The sequence below is a fragment of the Taeniopygia guttata genome, chromosome 9 (assembly GCF_048771995.1).
Source record: "Taeniopygia guttata chromosome 9, bTaeGut7.mat, whole genome shotgun sequence".
NCBI lineage: Eukaryota > Metazoa > Chordata > Aves > Passeriformes > Estrildidae > Taeniopygia > Taeniopygia guttata.
The window spans coordinates 25,578,548-25,591,928 of NC_133034.1; the positions used below are offsets into that span (position 1 = coordinate 25,578,548).

A 13,381-nucleotide genomic window follows, 5' to 3' on the forward strand; every position below is an offset into this window, starting at 1 on the left:
CCATGGCCAGCGCGTGACATGCAACCACAGTGCAAAGCAGGACAACATTCCGGGACGGGGGAGGGAGATGAAAGAGAAAAAAAAGGGGAAAACGCTTGTTACCATCAAATCAAGAAAATCGACACAAACAAGCTTAACCGTTTCAATATGAAAAACAACAGGAGAGTTTTTTCAATGCCCTTATATTTACAAATTTTTGTCTTTTAAAAATTCAACCCAAATATTTACTGCTAGCAGAAATTAATCTTGTAGAAGGACAGAATACAGCTACATGGCTATGGTAAGATACAGTCTTTAGTTAACACAAGATACTTTCTAAACACTGGAACTCATAGTCCAGTCAAAATCCACCAAGGAACAAAGTGCAATTAAAAACTGCTGTACAAAATTAACATCTACGTCTCCGTGTCAATTAAATAAAACAATCACATTTAATTGACAGGTGTTAGTGCAGGAGGCTCGGGGAGATGGACTGGCACGAGGGCTGTACGTTAAATCTAGCAGTGGATTTTGAGGGTCTGTGAGCTGCACCACAGGTTTAAGATAATCAAGAAACAAAGCTGGCACCTACCAACACTTGTAGCGGGTGTCATGCACAATATTGAGCCTGCTCATCATGCATTGCAACAGGAAGGTGGATTTGGAAAGGGAAAAGAATTAAAACAACCCATCACACGTGTAATTAGAAATTTCATTGAACAAAGAAGAAAAATTGTTATTACGGGCACAGTGGCATGTAACGGTCAGCACAATCAAACCATACAATAGCACAGTGATCCGTCAGAACGAGGCCTCGGGGACAGGGCAGCACACAGGGCTGTGCTGGGACCCTGCTGGCCTTCCTCAGCTCCAGCTCACAGCTCCTGAAACCTTTCTGCCTTCTGACACAGGCCTTGTCATGGCCCTTTCCCTGCTCTTCTCAGATCAAAAGAGATGCTTCAAACTCACCCTGCCTGCTGCCTGCAGTCCTCAGTCAGGGACCAGGGACCAGGCCCTGCTGTCCCTGCTGGAGCCGTCCAGGCAGATGGACACTGGGAGGTGACAGAGCCTCTCCTCTCCTCTCCTCTCCTCTCCTCTCCTCTCCTCTCCTCTCCTCTCCTCTCCTCTCCTCTCCTCTCCTCTCCTCTCCTCTCCTCTCCTCTCCTCTCCTCTCCTCTCCTCTCCTCTCCTCTCCTCTCCTCTCCTCTCCTCTCCTCTCCTCTCCTCTCCTCTCCTCTCCTCTCCTCTCCTCTCCTCTCCTCTCCTCTCCTCTCCTCTCCTCTCCTCTCCTCTCCTCTCCTCTCCTCTCCTCTCCTCTCCTCTCCTCTCCTCTCCTCTCCTCTCCTCTCCTCTCCTCTCCTCTCCTCTCCTCTCCTCTCCTCTCCTCTCCTCTCCTCTCCTCTCCTCTCCTCTCCTCTCCATCCCCAGGGAATGTCTGGGAATGTCCAGGGAGGGGGCAGGCAGGGCTGTGGCTGCCCCCGAGCCCTGGGGCTGCCAGAGAAGGGGCAGTGCCCCTGCCTGTGCCCCACACACAGCCCAGAGCAGTGACTGGATGGTCACAGTGCCCTGTGCAGCTCCTGGTGACACCCCACAGCCCCTGCTCAGCCTTTTGCTCTACGTTGTAGGATGTATTGCAAGCTGCTGGTGCCTGGGCGCACAGCCCCAACTCCCTGCACACACACACCTGGGCAGCTCTGCCCTGCAACCACAGCCAGGAGCAGGAAGGTGTTTTTAGGATCATTCTGGCATCATTTTTAAGTATCATCAAGTTGGCAATTCTCTTTATGTTACACAGCAAAATGCCATCCACCAGACTGATCTCACAACCTTCTATTTCTGCTTCCAAGATGAAAAACATATACTGACCTTCCTATTTTTAATAAATTATTTACTTTTTAATTTAACATGTACCATTTATTAACACTGTTAATGATGAGTGACACAGCAGAAATGGAAATAAAACTCCATTTTATCCAAAGGGCAGAACTGCTTTCCTCGTCCCCCTTGTGGGCACTCAGTGGGGCTCCAGAGCTGAGCTGTGGCTCTGCAGGAGTGCCCTGCTCACGGGCTGTGCACCCTGCAAGGCTCCTGCCCTCCATGCACAAGTGCCCTCCATGCACAAGTGCCCTCCATGCACCTGCTGCACATCAGCTGGGCATTATACCCGCTCTGAAACATCCTGTAATGCTTTTCAGTTCAAAGCTCCACACTGCAGTCTGAATGAGCACCGTTAACATTATGACCAGTGCACACAGTTTTTGAAAGGGAATTACAGCAAATGAATGTGAGGCAGAAAGTAGAATGCTTGCTGGGGTGGCATAATGCCCAAACACAGATATTATGCTTTGTGACTCTCTTACAAGTAATAAGAGTAATTTTTGATATGATCTTAATATTCAGCTTGACTTCAGAAGCTTTGACTGACTGATGAGAACACATGAATAATGAATGTGCACTTTCAATGTTCCCTGGCTGTTCAGCACAAGGCAGAACTTTAATTTAAGGATACTCTGACTTAACTGACCATAACTTCATAAGCAGATTATTTTTGCAGCACAGTAAAACTATTTCTATAAGTATTCTAGGTTTACTGTTGTTTTAATTATGTTTTTCTCTTTTCTCCCCTGTCTTATTCCCCTCAGTCTATTTTTTCTGCCCAAACTACTAAAGTCTAATTAAAAACAGCACTCCAGACAGCACAAGCGCTCCTGTGGAGGTGAGCAGTAGTGTGTGACCTGTCCCTCCCCAGTGTTTTGGGGCAGAGCAGTGGTTTTGCACAGGCCCAGCAGCCCCAGGGAGGAAAGTGCTTTAGTAAAGCCTCTGTGCATTGAGTCCCAGCCAGGCACAAGGGAGTCTCTGGTGCTGAAGCTGTAGTAACAGAACAAATACCCAAGGGGTTACCAGGATGCAGAGGTAGCTGCAGCCTTTCCTCACTGGCTCTGGGGCTCAGCTGCCAGCTGCAATCTGCCCCTTGCAGCTGCACCAGATGGCAGCTCCTGGGAGCATCCTCCAGCCTGACCCTTCCCCTGGAGGAGCTCGTTTCTCTGGCCACTCTGGTGCCCTGGGGACGCACCTGGGGCAGAGCAGCGGCACCCACACTCCTGAGGAGACGGGAGCTGAGGCACTGGAGGTCCCTGGCACCGGGCAGATGTCACCAGCTGCCCCTGGGCACTGCAGCCAGGACACGGAGCAGGCGAGGGGCTGAGGGCCTGGAGCTCTGCACACTGGCAGCAGGAGGGGCACCCACGCCTGCCGAGGTGTCCCCAGCTGGCAGCCGGGACCCAGGGACCAAACCCAGGCATGCCAGGCTTTGCAGGCCTGCCTAGCGCCCCGGCAGACTAACTGCCCTTATCTCACCAGCACAAACGCTCCTGGTTCTTTCCTGCAGCACCCTGAACTTCCCTCTCAGTCTGGGGACAGCTACCAGCAGCCATGGTTTCGGGGACACCTCAAGGGAGGGAGCTTAGCTGGGAGAGGTGATATGAATGTCTGAAGAACACTTAATCACTGAAGGCGTGCTGGAGTGCAGTGTCCACTCCCAGGCATGGATGTTCCTGGATGTGCTTCATTCACATCCCTGCACACAGCCAGCCAGGACAATGCCTGACAATTCAGAAGGGCTGTCTGAGGCTTTCTGGGTTATCAGTGGCAGAACATGAGGAGTGGAGTGCCCTGCACAGGGGAGGGTCCTGCCCAGATCGCCCATGGGGGACCAACCCTGGCACACCCACCCTGTGCAGGTTCTGCAGGTGTCCTGCCCTGGAGCCTCCTGCACACTCTGCCTGGAGCAACTGGGAACACAAACGAGCACTTACACCTTGGCTGTTTGAACCTGAAAAATGTCACTTTAATTCAGATCCCACTGAGCTGCCCTGGCCCTGCTCCATGGCCGTGGAGCTGGGGGCACCCACGCTCTGTGCTCTCCGTGGCTTCGCAGGGACAGATGGAGAAACTCTGTTTCCAGGTGACCGTGCCCAAACAGGAACTGATCCCGCTTCTTTTGGAGCAGGAAAAACTAAAAAAGGCAAGGTGCCAAAGACACTTTTCAAACTTTTTGGAAAGTACTGGACTACTGGGAAGCTCAAACTGCAGCTATCTGAAAAATATAAAGAGAGAATTTATAATAGCTCAGGCTAAAAACTCCCTTACTTTTCTTGTGTAACATACACTAAACTTCAGTGGTCAGGAAAGGCCTAATGAAGCCTCAAGAACCACTGCCAAGCTCCTGGAGGTTTCAGTGCGGATCTGCTGGAGGAAGAGCTGAGGCAAGGTGTGTCGGGAGCCCACGGGAAAGACCCCAGTCTACGATGAGGTGCAAATGGGGTCTGGCACACACAAACCACAACCCCGGCTCCTGAGTACAAAGGCATTTCCAGAAACCATCCAGCCCCTTGCTGCTTTCATGGAAGCTGGAAAATTGCAGTTTACAGACTCCACTGGTTATGCTGTGCCAAGAGAGATCTGTGAATTGTTTAACATTCATGGGAAGGATTCTGAGTCTATCTGGATGGGGCTCTGAGCAATCTGGTCTATCAGAAGGTGTGCCCCCATGGCAGGGGGTGTGCAATGAGGTGGTCTTTAGGGTCCTTCCCAACCCAAACCACTCAGTGGTTCCATGAGTCTGCGACTGCACATGTATTTTTATATGGATTTTAATGTGTGGGCTAGGGATCTGACCTGCAGTTTACCCATCCCATCTTGCTATTGACTCCAGCAAGCTTTGCAACAATTACTGATACGTTTCAGTGGCTGCAATTCATTTTTGCATTTTTAAAATGCACTAGATCAAGAAACGGATTTTTGTGCCATTTAAAGTACACATGTTGGCTGCATTCTGGATCAAGACACAGCAGTAAAGGGCATTATACTGATCTCCTGGGAACACACTTGTCGAAGATGTCTAGGATAAAATCCTTTAAATTTTTGGGTAGGGACTGATTAGCTGTATTTCCTCCCCTTCCCAGTCTGCATTATGAAGGGCTGTCCTCACAGACTCTTTCCCGTTTCTGAGTACAGATCTATCAGCTGTGCACACCTCCTGGAATGATGGTGCTGCTTTAGGTGTCACTAACTACCTCAGCTGTGTAACTGAGGGCAGGAGCTCCCAGGACCCACTGGAGATCACTTCTCACGCAGTGCCATCGGCAGAACCAAAGCACAACTCCAACTTTATGTCCCATCACTAGTCCTCCAAAAGGATTTCTGCTTGGTCCATAGCACAGGCATCAACTCTTCCGCAGTTACAGCAGGACTCTTGTCTGAGGACAAGCACTGGGCATTACTCAGTCCAGGACCAGCCCTGAGACATCGTGGTGGAGGTGTGCAGGTCTGTGATTCTCCACCCGTGAGACTGCCTGGGATCACTGCACCCCATTAAAACCTCATTAAAAAGCCCCTTCGTGAGTGTGACTCGGAGCCACCAGTGCCAAGGCCAAGGGGTCTTACAGGGAAACAAGCACGACAGCTGAGGGACGTGGAAGGAAGAGCAGGTAATCCAGGGAAAGAGGAAGGAGAGAGGAGATTTCAAATTCTGATTTGGGGTGACAGAGCATGGTGCTGATTCTGTGTTAGACTGGAAAACACCCACCCAGCTTCTGCGAGGAGCAGAGAGAAGCCAGCGCTGCCACAGCAGCCCCTCCTGTGCCCAGGGGCACGGGCACTGCTGTGCCCTGGCTGGAGGGGCTGCCCGTGCCTGCCCTCCAGCACACACCACGCTTGCACCAGTGACCAACAGCTGTCTCCTAGTGTGCTTTCCCCAGAAATCCCCCGCTCCCGCCCCTGGAAAGGCACCAGTGATGCACTTACCTGGTGGGAGAAAGGCTGTATGCTGCTGTAACTGCATGTTGGCAAGAGCTTGCTGGTATTGGAAGATACCAGTGTTAAAGACTGCGGTGGCACCATTGGTTTTTTCAAGCGCAGGCCTCTTTGGTAAGGGGGGAAGTACAGCTTGAGGAATTCCCTGAATGGTGGATGGGTATAAAAATAAAGTCCAGTAACAAAAAGAAAAAAAAAAAAAAAAAGGGAGGGCGTGGGTGGAGTGTGGAGGAGGATGGGAGGGAGGATGGGAGGGAGGGAAGAAGGGAGGACAAAAGGAGAGAGAAAAAGGAAAAAAGAAAAATCAGTAGAAGGCAAAATAACCAGGCAGCACCATGTTTCTCCATGAGCAAGCAAGCGGCATAGCAGACTGAACTACCAAATAAAAGGCAAGGAACAGCTTTCCAGGGAGCACTATTTGCCTACCACTAGAGCGGCACAGGGAGCGGCGGACAGCCGCCACGGGCACCGGCATCAGTGCCACGGCACGGGAAAGCTTCGGGCTGGGCCAGGAGCCAGGCTCTCGGGGAAGCAGCACTGCTAGCTCCATGAGGATCACACGTAGAAGCCATGTTAATAGTCACATCTGGAGTGGATGGCAGGGCACGGTGACACCCCAGTCCCCGGGCCCCAGCGCTGCCCGGCATGCAGAGCGCGCCGCATGCCGGCCCCGGCCGCCGCCGCGCCACCAAGCCATGCCAACGCCCCTGCGCCGGCACCCGGGAGGGGACAGGGGGCAGGAGGGCAGGGGAGGGGACGGGCAGGCCGGCAGGGCGCGGGGGCGGCGGGGAGGGCACCCCGCCTGGCCCGGCCGCCCGCACGCCCTTTGCCGGGGACGCGGGGAGGGAAACCGGGATGTTCCATTTCTACACATTAACCCCAAACTCGACTCTACGATACAGCTACATGCCAAGCTAAAAGGTGAAAGGTCATAGTACCAGGTCAAAGGTTGCCTCGAGGGGTCGCTTCAGTGATTTGACAGCCGACTGAGTCTTAATTAGCAGGCAGCGAGCACATGATGGCAATGGCCAGTGGGGTCAAGCGCATTAACATAAACAGCAAGCAGAGGTGCGTCATGGGGGCAGCAGTGCATTTGGGGAGGTGAGAAAAAACAAATAAAAACAAATCACCGGATGCCGTGTACAACGGTAACAAGACTAGGCATGCAGGGCCCGACGGGCAGGGCAGCGGGGCGGCGGGGGTGCCCACGGCCAGCCCCGGTCCCGCCAGGGCCGCGCCGGGCGGCCGCGGGGCTCACGGCCACCACGCACAGCTGGGCACCCGCGGCCGCCGCCTCGCCCGCCGGCCCTGCCGCCCCCACCGTGCTCCGCTTCCCACACCCACGGCTCAGCACAGGCAGGACCCTCTGCCACCACAGCCCCCCGTGCTGCCCTCGCCTCGCCAGCACACCTCGGGGCCCAGGTCTGGCTGCTGCCACACGGGCAAGGGACAGCCACCGCCAGCCTTCGGGGACACGGGACGGGGACAGCGGGAACATGGTCGGTCCACTTCAAACTACACCTCTACAAACACGGACTTACAGAAACTAAAGGTGGATTTATCTAGCTGTGCAGCTGGGCAGACACACACCCGCCCGCACACGGGCATACGGCCGACCAGAGACACGAGTAGTACAGACACACACACACACGTGCACGCACAGAGGTACGCACGGCTACTCCGTACATCAGCAGGCAAAATTAGTCACACACCTCAATGGTCTGGAACACTTCACAGCACATCTGGCACCACATGCTGAGGAAGCTCATTGCACCGTGTAGTGACCGGGGTCCCCAAGCACACGCACCCTCCTCAGCGAGGACAAACACACATCCACCACTGCCTCTCCTCAGTGTACACCTACGTCCAGAAGTGCTCCCTCACTCACCATGGCAGCTGCAGTCGCTGCTGCTTGGGCAGCTGCAGCTTGGTTAACCTGGTACTGGGCAGCCTTGATCTTGGCTTGCAGGTGTGCAGGAGGGTGAAAATATTTGCACTTTTCCCGGGAGCACCTCCCTTTGATGTAATCCATGCAGACGGTGACCGTGTTGTCGTTGGTGTCGATCATGGCGCTGTCGGCGGGGTGAGCGAAGCGGCAGTCGTTCTCTCCCCGGTTGCAGTTCCCACGCTGGTACTCTCGACATACCTGTGACACCAGGAGAAGAAAGCCATCACCGAAAGGAAAAGAACCCCTGGCCTGCCAGGTAATCCTGCAGCCAGAGCCCTTCCCTGGTCCAGTCCCCTGCAGTGACAATGCCAGCCAGCACAACAGTCCTGACCACCCAGAGCTGACCAGCTCCAAGAACTTCTAAGCTGCTTCTTTCTGGCAAAACATGGCATGCAAAACCAAGAAACAGCTTGGCTGTGGTCATTCCTGGCTTTGGAACACTTCTAATAGAAAATACTAGCATTCCAACAGAAACAGCTGTTTTTGATAAAGCGTTAGGCAATTCCTTTTTCTCTCACTTCCCTGTCCTTCTTGCTTCTTTTCTAGTTCACTGAAGAACCACACTTTATTCAAGATATTTCCAGCAGGGGAGGAGTGTGAGGAGAGCTGTGGAAAAGCCTGAAGCCATGACATTTCCATCCTGAGATGCAGATTCCTTACAGGAGTGGCTGAAAGCACTGGACACCCAGCACCTGCATGCTGTCAGTATGAAATCCAGATGAAAGCAGTCACCAAGCTCACTTTTCCAAGACTCACATTAATTCAGAAGACACAGTCTGCCCGACACAGCTGTGGTGTCTGCCTGCATCCCTGAGAACCCCAGGTGTGCTTACTGAGAGCTTTCAGCCTGGGAACAGCCTGGGGCTGTATGCCAGAACGTGTGCTGACTTAATTTCTGCCAGTGTATATCACTCTTGAAAATAAATATTTTAGAGTCTAAGCAGAACCAATCATACTCCCAGATTAGATGCTAACATCATTGTGGTTATTTTTCTCCAGGACAGTTCATTCCAAGGGAGAGTGAGTGGAGCCTTATAAAGCTCTGATCTCGCCATAACAAATGGCAATGCCACAGCTGCAGCCCCCAGGAAGAGCAGGTAGGCACTGCTGGCTCCTCTGGGAGGCAACAGCCACATCGTACAGACTCTCCAAACTCCATTCTGCATTTCTGTAGCCTCCTATAAAGTACATTCAAATATTTTGCTGTTCATAAAAATTACATGCTTGATTAGTGTTTGGATACTAAATTTGGATACTCCAGACCAGATGACAACTGTATTGGAAAGCATTTGCAAATTATGTTCTCACCTACACGTTTCACTGTTTAAACTGAATTTTCAGAAGGGAAAAACAGTAGTGTGACCCTGAGAGTGCTACTCTAGCATCTCCCTCTCATGCAGAGGAGTTTGGCTCAGCAGTGCACCACTTCTCTGAACAGCAATATCAAGAGAATGCAGCTTCCAGAGGGCCCAATCCTGCACGCCGAGGTCCCAGATGACATCAGCTCCCTGTGCACAGCGCTCACAGCCTGCAGCCAGCACCAGGGCTGCCCTGGAGGGGCACACAAAGGGGTGTCCCTGCTTTCCAGGGTGCCTGGGGACAGTGGGTACATCCTGCTTATGACCAGGATGCTTCTGAGCCCTCATGTTCCACCCACGGGCACTGCAGGGCTGGAAGCACAATCAAACACAGCAGCTGATCTTGGCAGCACAACCCAAAGGGTTCCCACCATAGGCATCATCCTCTCCATACTCATTTCCAAATCCATTATGATTTATTTATGAATTTACCTAATTGCATTTTGGTTTTAATCCACCTCTGGCAGGTGTCCATCATGAAACGAGTCCTCAAGGGAAAAACATCCCTGGGTGATTCCAGCCAGGCACCTGTGTGCCAGCTCAGAGCTGCCTCCCCTGCAACCTGAGCGTGCTTTGGGGAACGCTTCCCTCGGGGAAAACATCTCTAAAAAGGGAAATGATGTGATCCCACAGGAGGGTGACCTGTGGTGAAGTGAGCTCTGAGAATAGTGACAGCAGCAGCGGGAAATGCTGGCTGCCAGATGATCCTCCACACCGCTCCCAGCTCGCCCCTTCTGAGCAGCAGCTGGTCAGTCAGGGATGCAGCTAAGGAAAGGGAATTAATTTCCCTTGGAAGGAGAGTTCATCCCTGTTAGTGCAGATGCACAGACAGAAAGAACAGAGGCACAATACAGTAGGCTGCATAAAACAGAGATCCTTCTTGCTCCTCCCAGCGTGCTCCCTGAGCTCAGTGAGCAGACCCAGCGCCAGGAGGGAGAGCAGCAGCAGCCGTGCAGGAGGCAGCAGCCTCGAGCCCTCACCCTGCCGTGCCCAGCACACACCAGGGTGGCAGCAGGGCAGCCTGGCTGCTCAGCCTCCCCATGGCTGCCTTTTAACCACCAGACCCAGCTAGGGCTGCCAAGCACCTGCTCTCAGGCTGTGCCCACGGGCTGAGCTCTGTGTTCTCAGGCTGTGCCCCAAGCTCTCAGGCTGTGCCCCACACTCTCAGGCTGAGCTCTCAGGCTGTGCTCTCAGGCTGAGCTCTCAGGCTGTGCCCACGGGCTGTGCCCCAAGCTCACGGCAGTTGGCAGCACGTCCCTGGCTCTCCGCCCACGCTGCCGCAGCACCGATAAGGTGCCGAAAACACAGTCAGGCCTTTCAGATAAGAAAGATTTGGAGCAAGGGAGAGCAGCAGCTCGAGAGCACCGACACTTGTCAGGGCTGTAGCGAGGGTGATAAGCCAGGGGGGGAGGCCAGCAGGGGAGCGTGGCACCGTGTGCCCAGAGCCAGAGAGGCCGAGTTATCTGCACCCCAGCAGCTCTCTGCAGCTCTGCACCTCTCCCCAGCGCTCAGGGGTTGTGCCCCCACTGTGTTAGCACCTTCTGGCACACACTAACAGCTTCGTGGCACCCTTGCTGCTGCCATGATCATTCCTCAATATTCCCATTTCCTGCTGCAAGGGAGGCTCAGAAGGAAACTGGCAGCCTGAACTGACTGTATAATCACTCAGTCAGATACAACATTACAGCCCAAGTGAAACCTGCATTATTTGCTTTCACAAGGGAGGTATTTCCTACCTAAAGACATAGTAAATGACAGCACTGGTGAGAGTAAGCTACAGCACGCGGCTCCTACCTCCAGCCTGTCTGTCCTCATCAGCTTCTGGGCGGCGGCGGCGGCGGCGGCAGGCACGGGCACGCCGGGGTTCCCCGTCACCAGCATGGGCGCCGTGGGCAGGATCTCGGCGGGGACCAGGCCCGGAGACACCGGCCCCAGGTAGGGGTTGAAGGCGGCTGAGGCGTTGGTGGCTAAGCTCGGTGCAACGGAGAACATGGGCTGCAGTGGGAGACAGGAAAGACACGCTGAACATCTGCTGTGCGGCAGCTCGCCACGCTGCCACCAGAACAGCTCTCCGGCCATGCTGAGCTGAGCTGCTGCTGCTGCCTGGAAAGGAGCACTTGTTGTGTTTGTGGGTGGCAGAGTACACCCGTGCAGCTGTTGCACATGAGCAAGAGCACAGGACAGGCATCCCCACCAGCCCCTGCACACTCACAGCAGCTCCTGGAGCAAACCCACAGTGCATCCACCCCCCAGCAATGCCACAGCGAGCGACAGATGCTCTGTGGGGTCACAGGGAGACCTGGCCACAGCAGGTACAACACTGACTCTTGGGGAAAAGGTATCTGAGAGCCCTGACAAAGCATCAACCACACTCGACTTCAGGCACAGGCAAAGCTTTTCTGACCCTGCTGCAGCTAGAGCTGGCTCAGAACTCCTGGGGTTTCACAGCCCAATCCTCCTGATTTACAGGATCCAGCAGCCTGGCCATGCAGATACTCAGACACTCCCTGCATCAGGGAGATGCTTTAGTTAGGCTAAAACATTAAACCAGTGGAAGAAAGAGCACATGCAAATATGACTTTATTTTGTTTGTTTGCATGTTTTCAAAAAAAAGTCAAATGCCCTTGTGGGTGTGAAGAGCCCAAATAATGCTGTGAAAACCCAACACAGAGCTGCTACACTGCGGCAAGGATTAAATAACACTCCTGCCCCCAAATGCAGCGTAACTGCCAAATAAAATTCAGCCAGGAGTGTTTGTCTTTCACTATCTAAATAAAGTTACTCACGGCTTTAGGTTATTTTCCCCAACTAATTTTTAGAGGGGAAAACAACTACAGATTTAACACAACTCTTTCTCTGTTTCATATCAATTTAAGGCAGACAGCAGAGAACAGCACATGTTTCTGTATTCCTGAGGAAATGACTGAATGGTCTGGAAGCAAGAGACATTGGAAATAATGAACAAAAACATGCAGGGATTACTGGAGAAAACAGAATGAGGGTTGTGTAAATGGGTATAATTTCTGCAATGCTTATGATTCTTCATCCATGTGAATGAGAAACAACCTGGCAAATATAACAGGAAATTAAATATTACTCTTAAATACACTATTAATTAACTATACTTTTCATTACTGGTTTATCAGCTATGTAATAATGAACTTCAAAACAGAACCAGTCTGTTAGTGCATAACTTAAGAGATGCTGATGTTTGATTTCAGCCCAATACACTCAGACACCTGTGTGCCTGCTGTACGGCAAATCAGACTACCTCATTTATTTCCCACTGAGCTTATTTTCTAGCAATATGAATATCCTGCAGCCTTTTGACCACTGCAGAACAGCAGCACGCTATCAGAGCCAGCTGGCATTGCTCTGGAGCTCGCAGGCACATTGTGATGTGCTGCACAGTCCAAGCGGGGACAGCCCTGTCCTCCAGCCCCACCGGCACACGGCCACTCTGGGCCAGGCACAGAGCCAGCCCAGCTCTCTGCTGCTGGGTGGGCTCACACTGACTGATGCACCAGCCGTGCTCACGCTGAGCCTGCCTCCCTCTGAACTAAAGCTCAATTCCAGCAAGCAACTCCCTGGGAAAAATCCCTTGAGTCAAGGGAAAACACCCAGTGGGCATCTATTAAAGCCAGGAGTTTCCCAGAGCACATAATACTGCAAAAGCAACCAAAACCTCATGCAGATCACTCACTTTCCAAACTCTGAGAATGAAGTTGTGAAAGATAAAATAACTCAAGATTACTGAAATTAATTAAAAATATTACTTCAGGCAAGGCAGAATTAAGCAACACAAGACATACAGAGGGGCATTTCAGTGCAGTTGGTTCCTCTCCCATTCCCAACCTTTGTGGGATTTCCTGGTGGGAAGCCTGTGCTGCCTGCACTCAGCCCCAGCTCCTGAGGGACCCCACGTACCACAGGCTGCAGTGGGGCTCCGGGCATCATGGCATTGGCCAGCTGCATCTGCTGGGCCAGCATGGCCATGTTCTTCTGCTGGATCAGGTTATTGCGGCCATTGATCTCCAGCTGCGTTTTTAAGTGTGGTGGTGGGTGAAGATATTTGCAGTTTTCCCTTGAACATCGGCCCTGAAGAAGAGAATGGACACAGTAGGATTAGAAGCTGCATCTTTGTTCCTTATGCCATGAGCTAAAGCAGACACAAGCAGGCACACTTACCACATACCTGGAAAAAGAGATCTTACATGAGCACAATGTAAAAGTCAGAGCCAATTACTGCTGAATGGGTAACATGGAACTACAACATGTGTTG

General features: G+C 52.5%; 1 protein-coding gene across 35 annotated transcripts in view; it reads right to left on the reverse strand.

Annotated features, from left to right (window-relative positions):
* MBNL1 (muscleblind like splicing regulator 1) overlaps positions 1 to 13,381 on the reverse strand; it is a 61,334-nt gene that overhangs the window by 7,281 nt on the left and 40,672 nt on the right. For 14 of the 35 annotated variants that reach the window (XM_032749923.3, XM_032749902.3, XM_032749925.3 and 11 more), the window contains 6 exons: positions 12,955 to 13,197; positions 10,894 to 11,094; positions 7,682 to 7,939; positions 6,732 to 6,785; positions 5,785 to 5,938; positions 572 to 607 (listed from right to left, as the gene is read on the reverse strand). In XM_032749923.3, the coding sequence (XP_032605814.1) occupies positions 572 to 607; positions 5,785 to 5,938; positions 6,732 to 6,785; positions 7,682 to 7,939; positions 10,894 to 11,094; positions 12,955 to 13,095 (844 nt within the window). In that variant the 5' untranslated portion in view covers positions 13,096 to 13,197. 35 annotated transcript variants of the gene reach the window in all.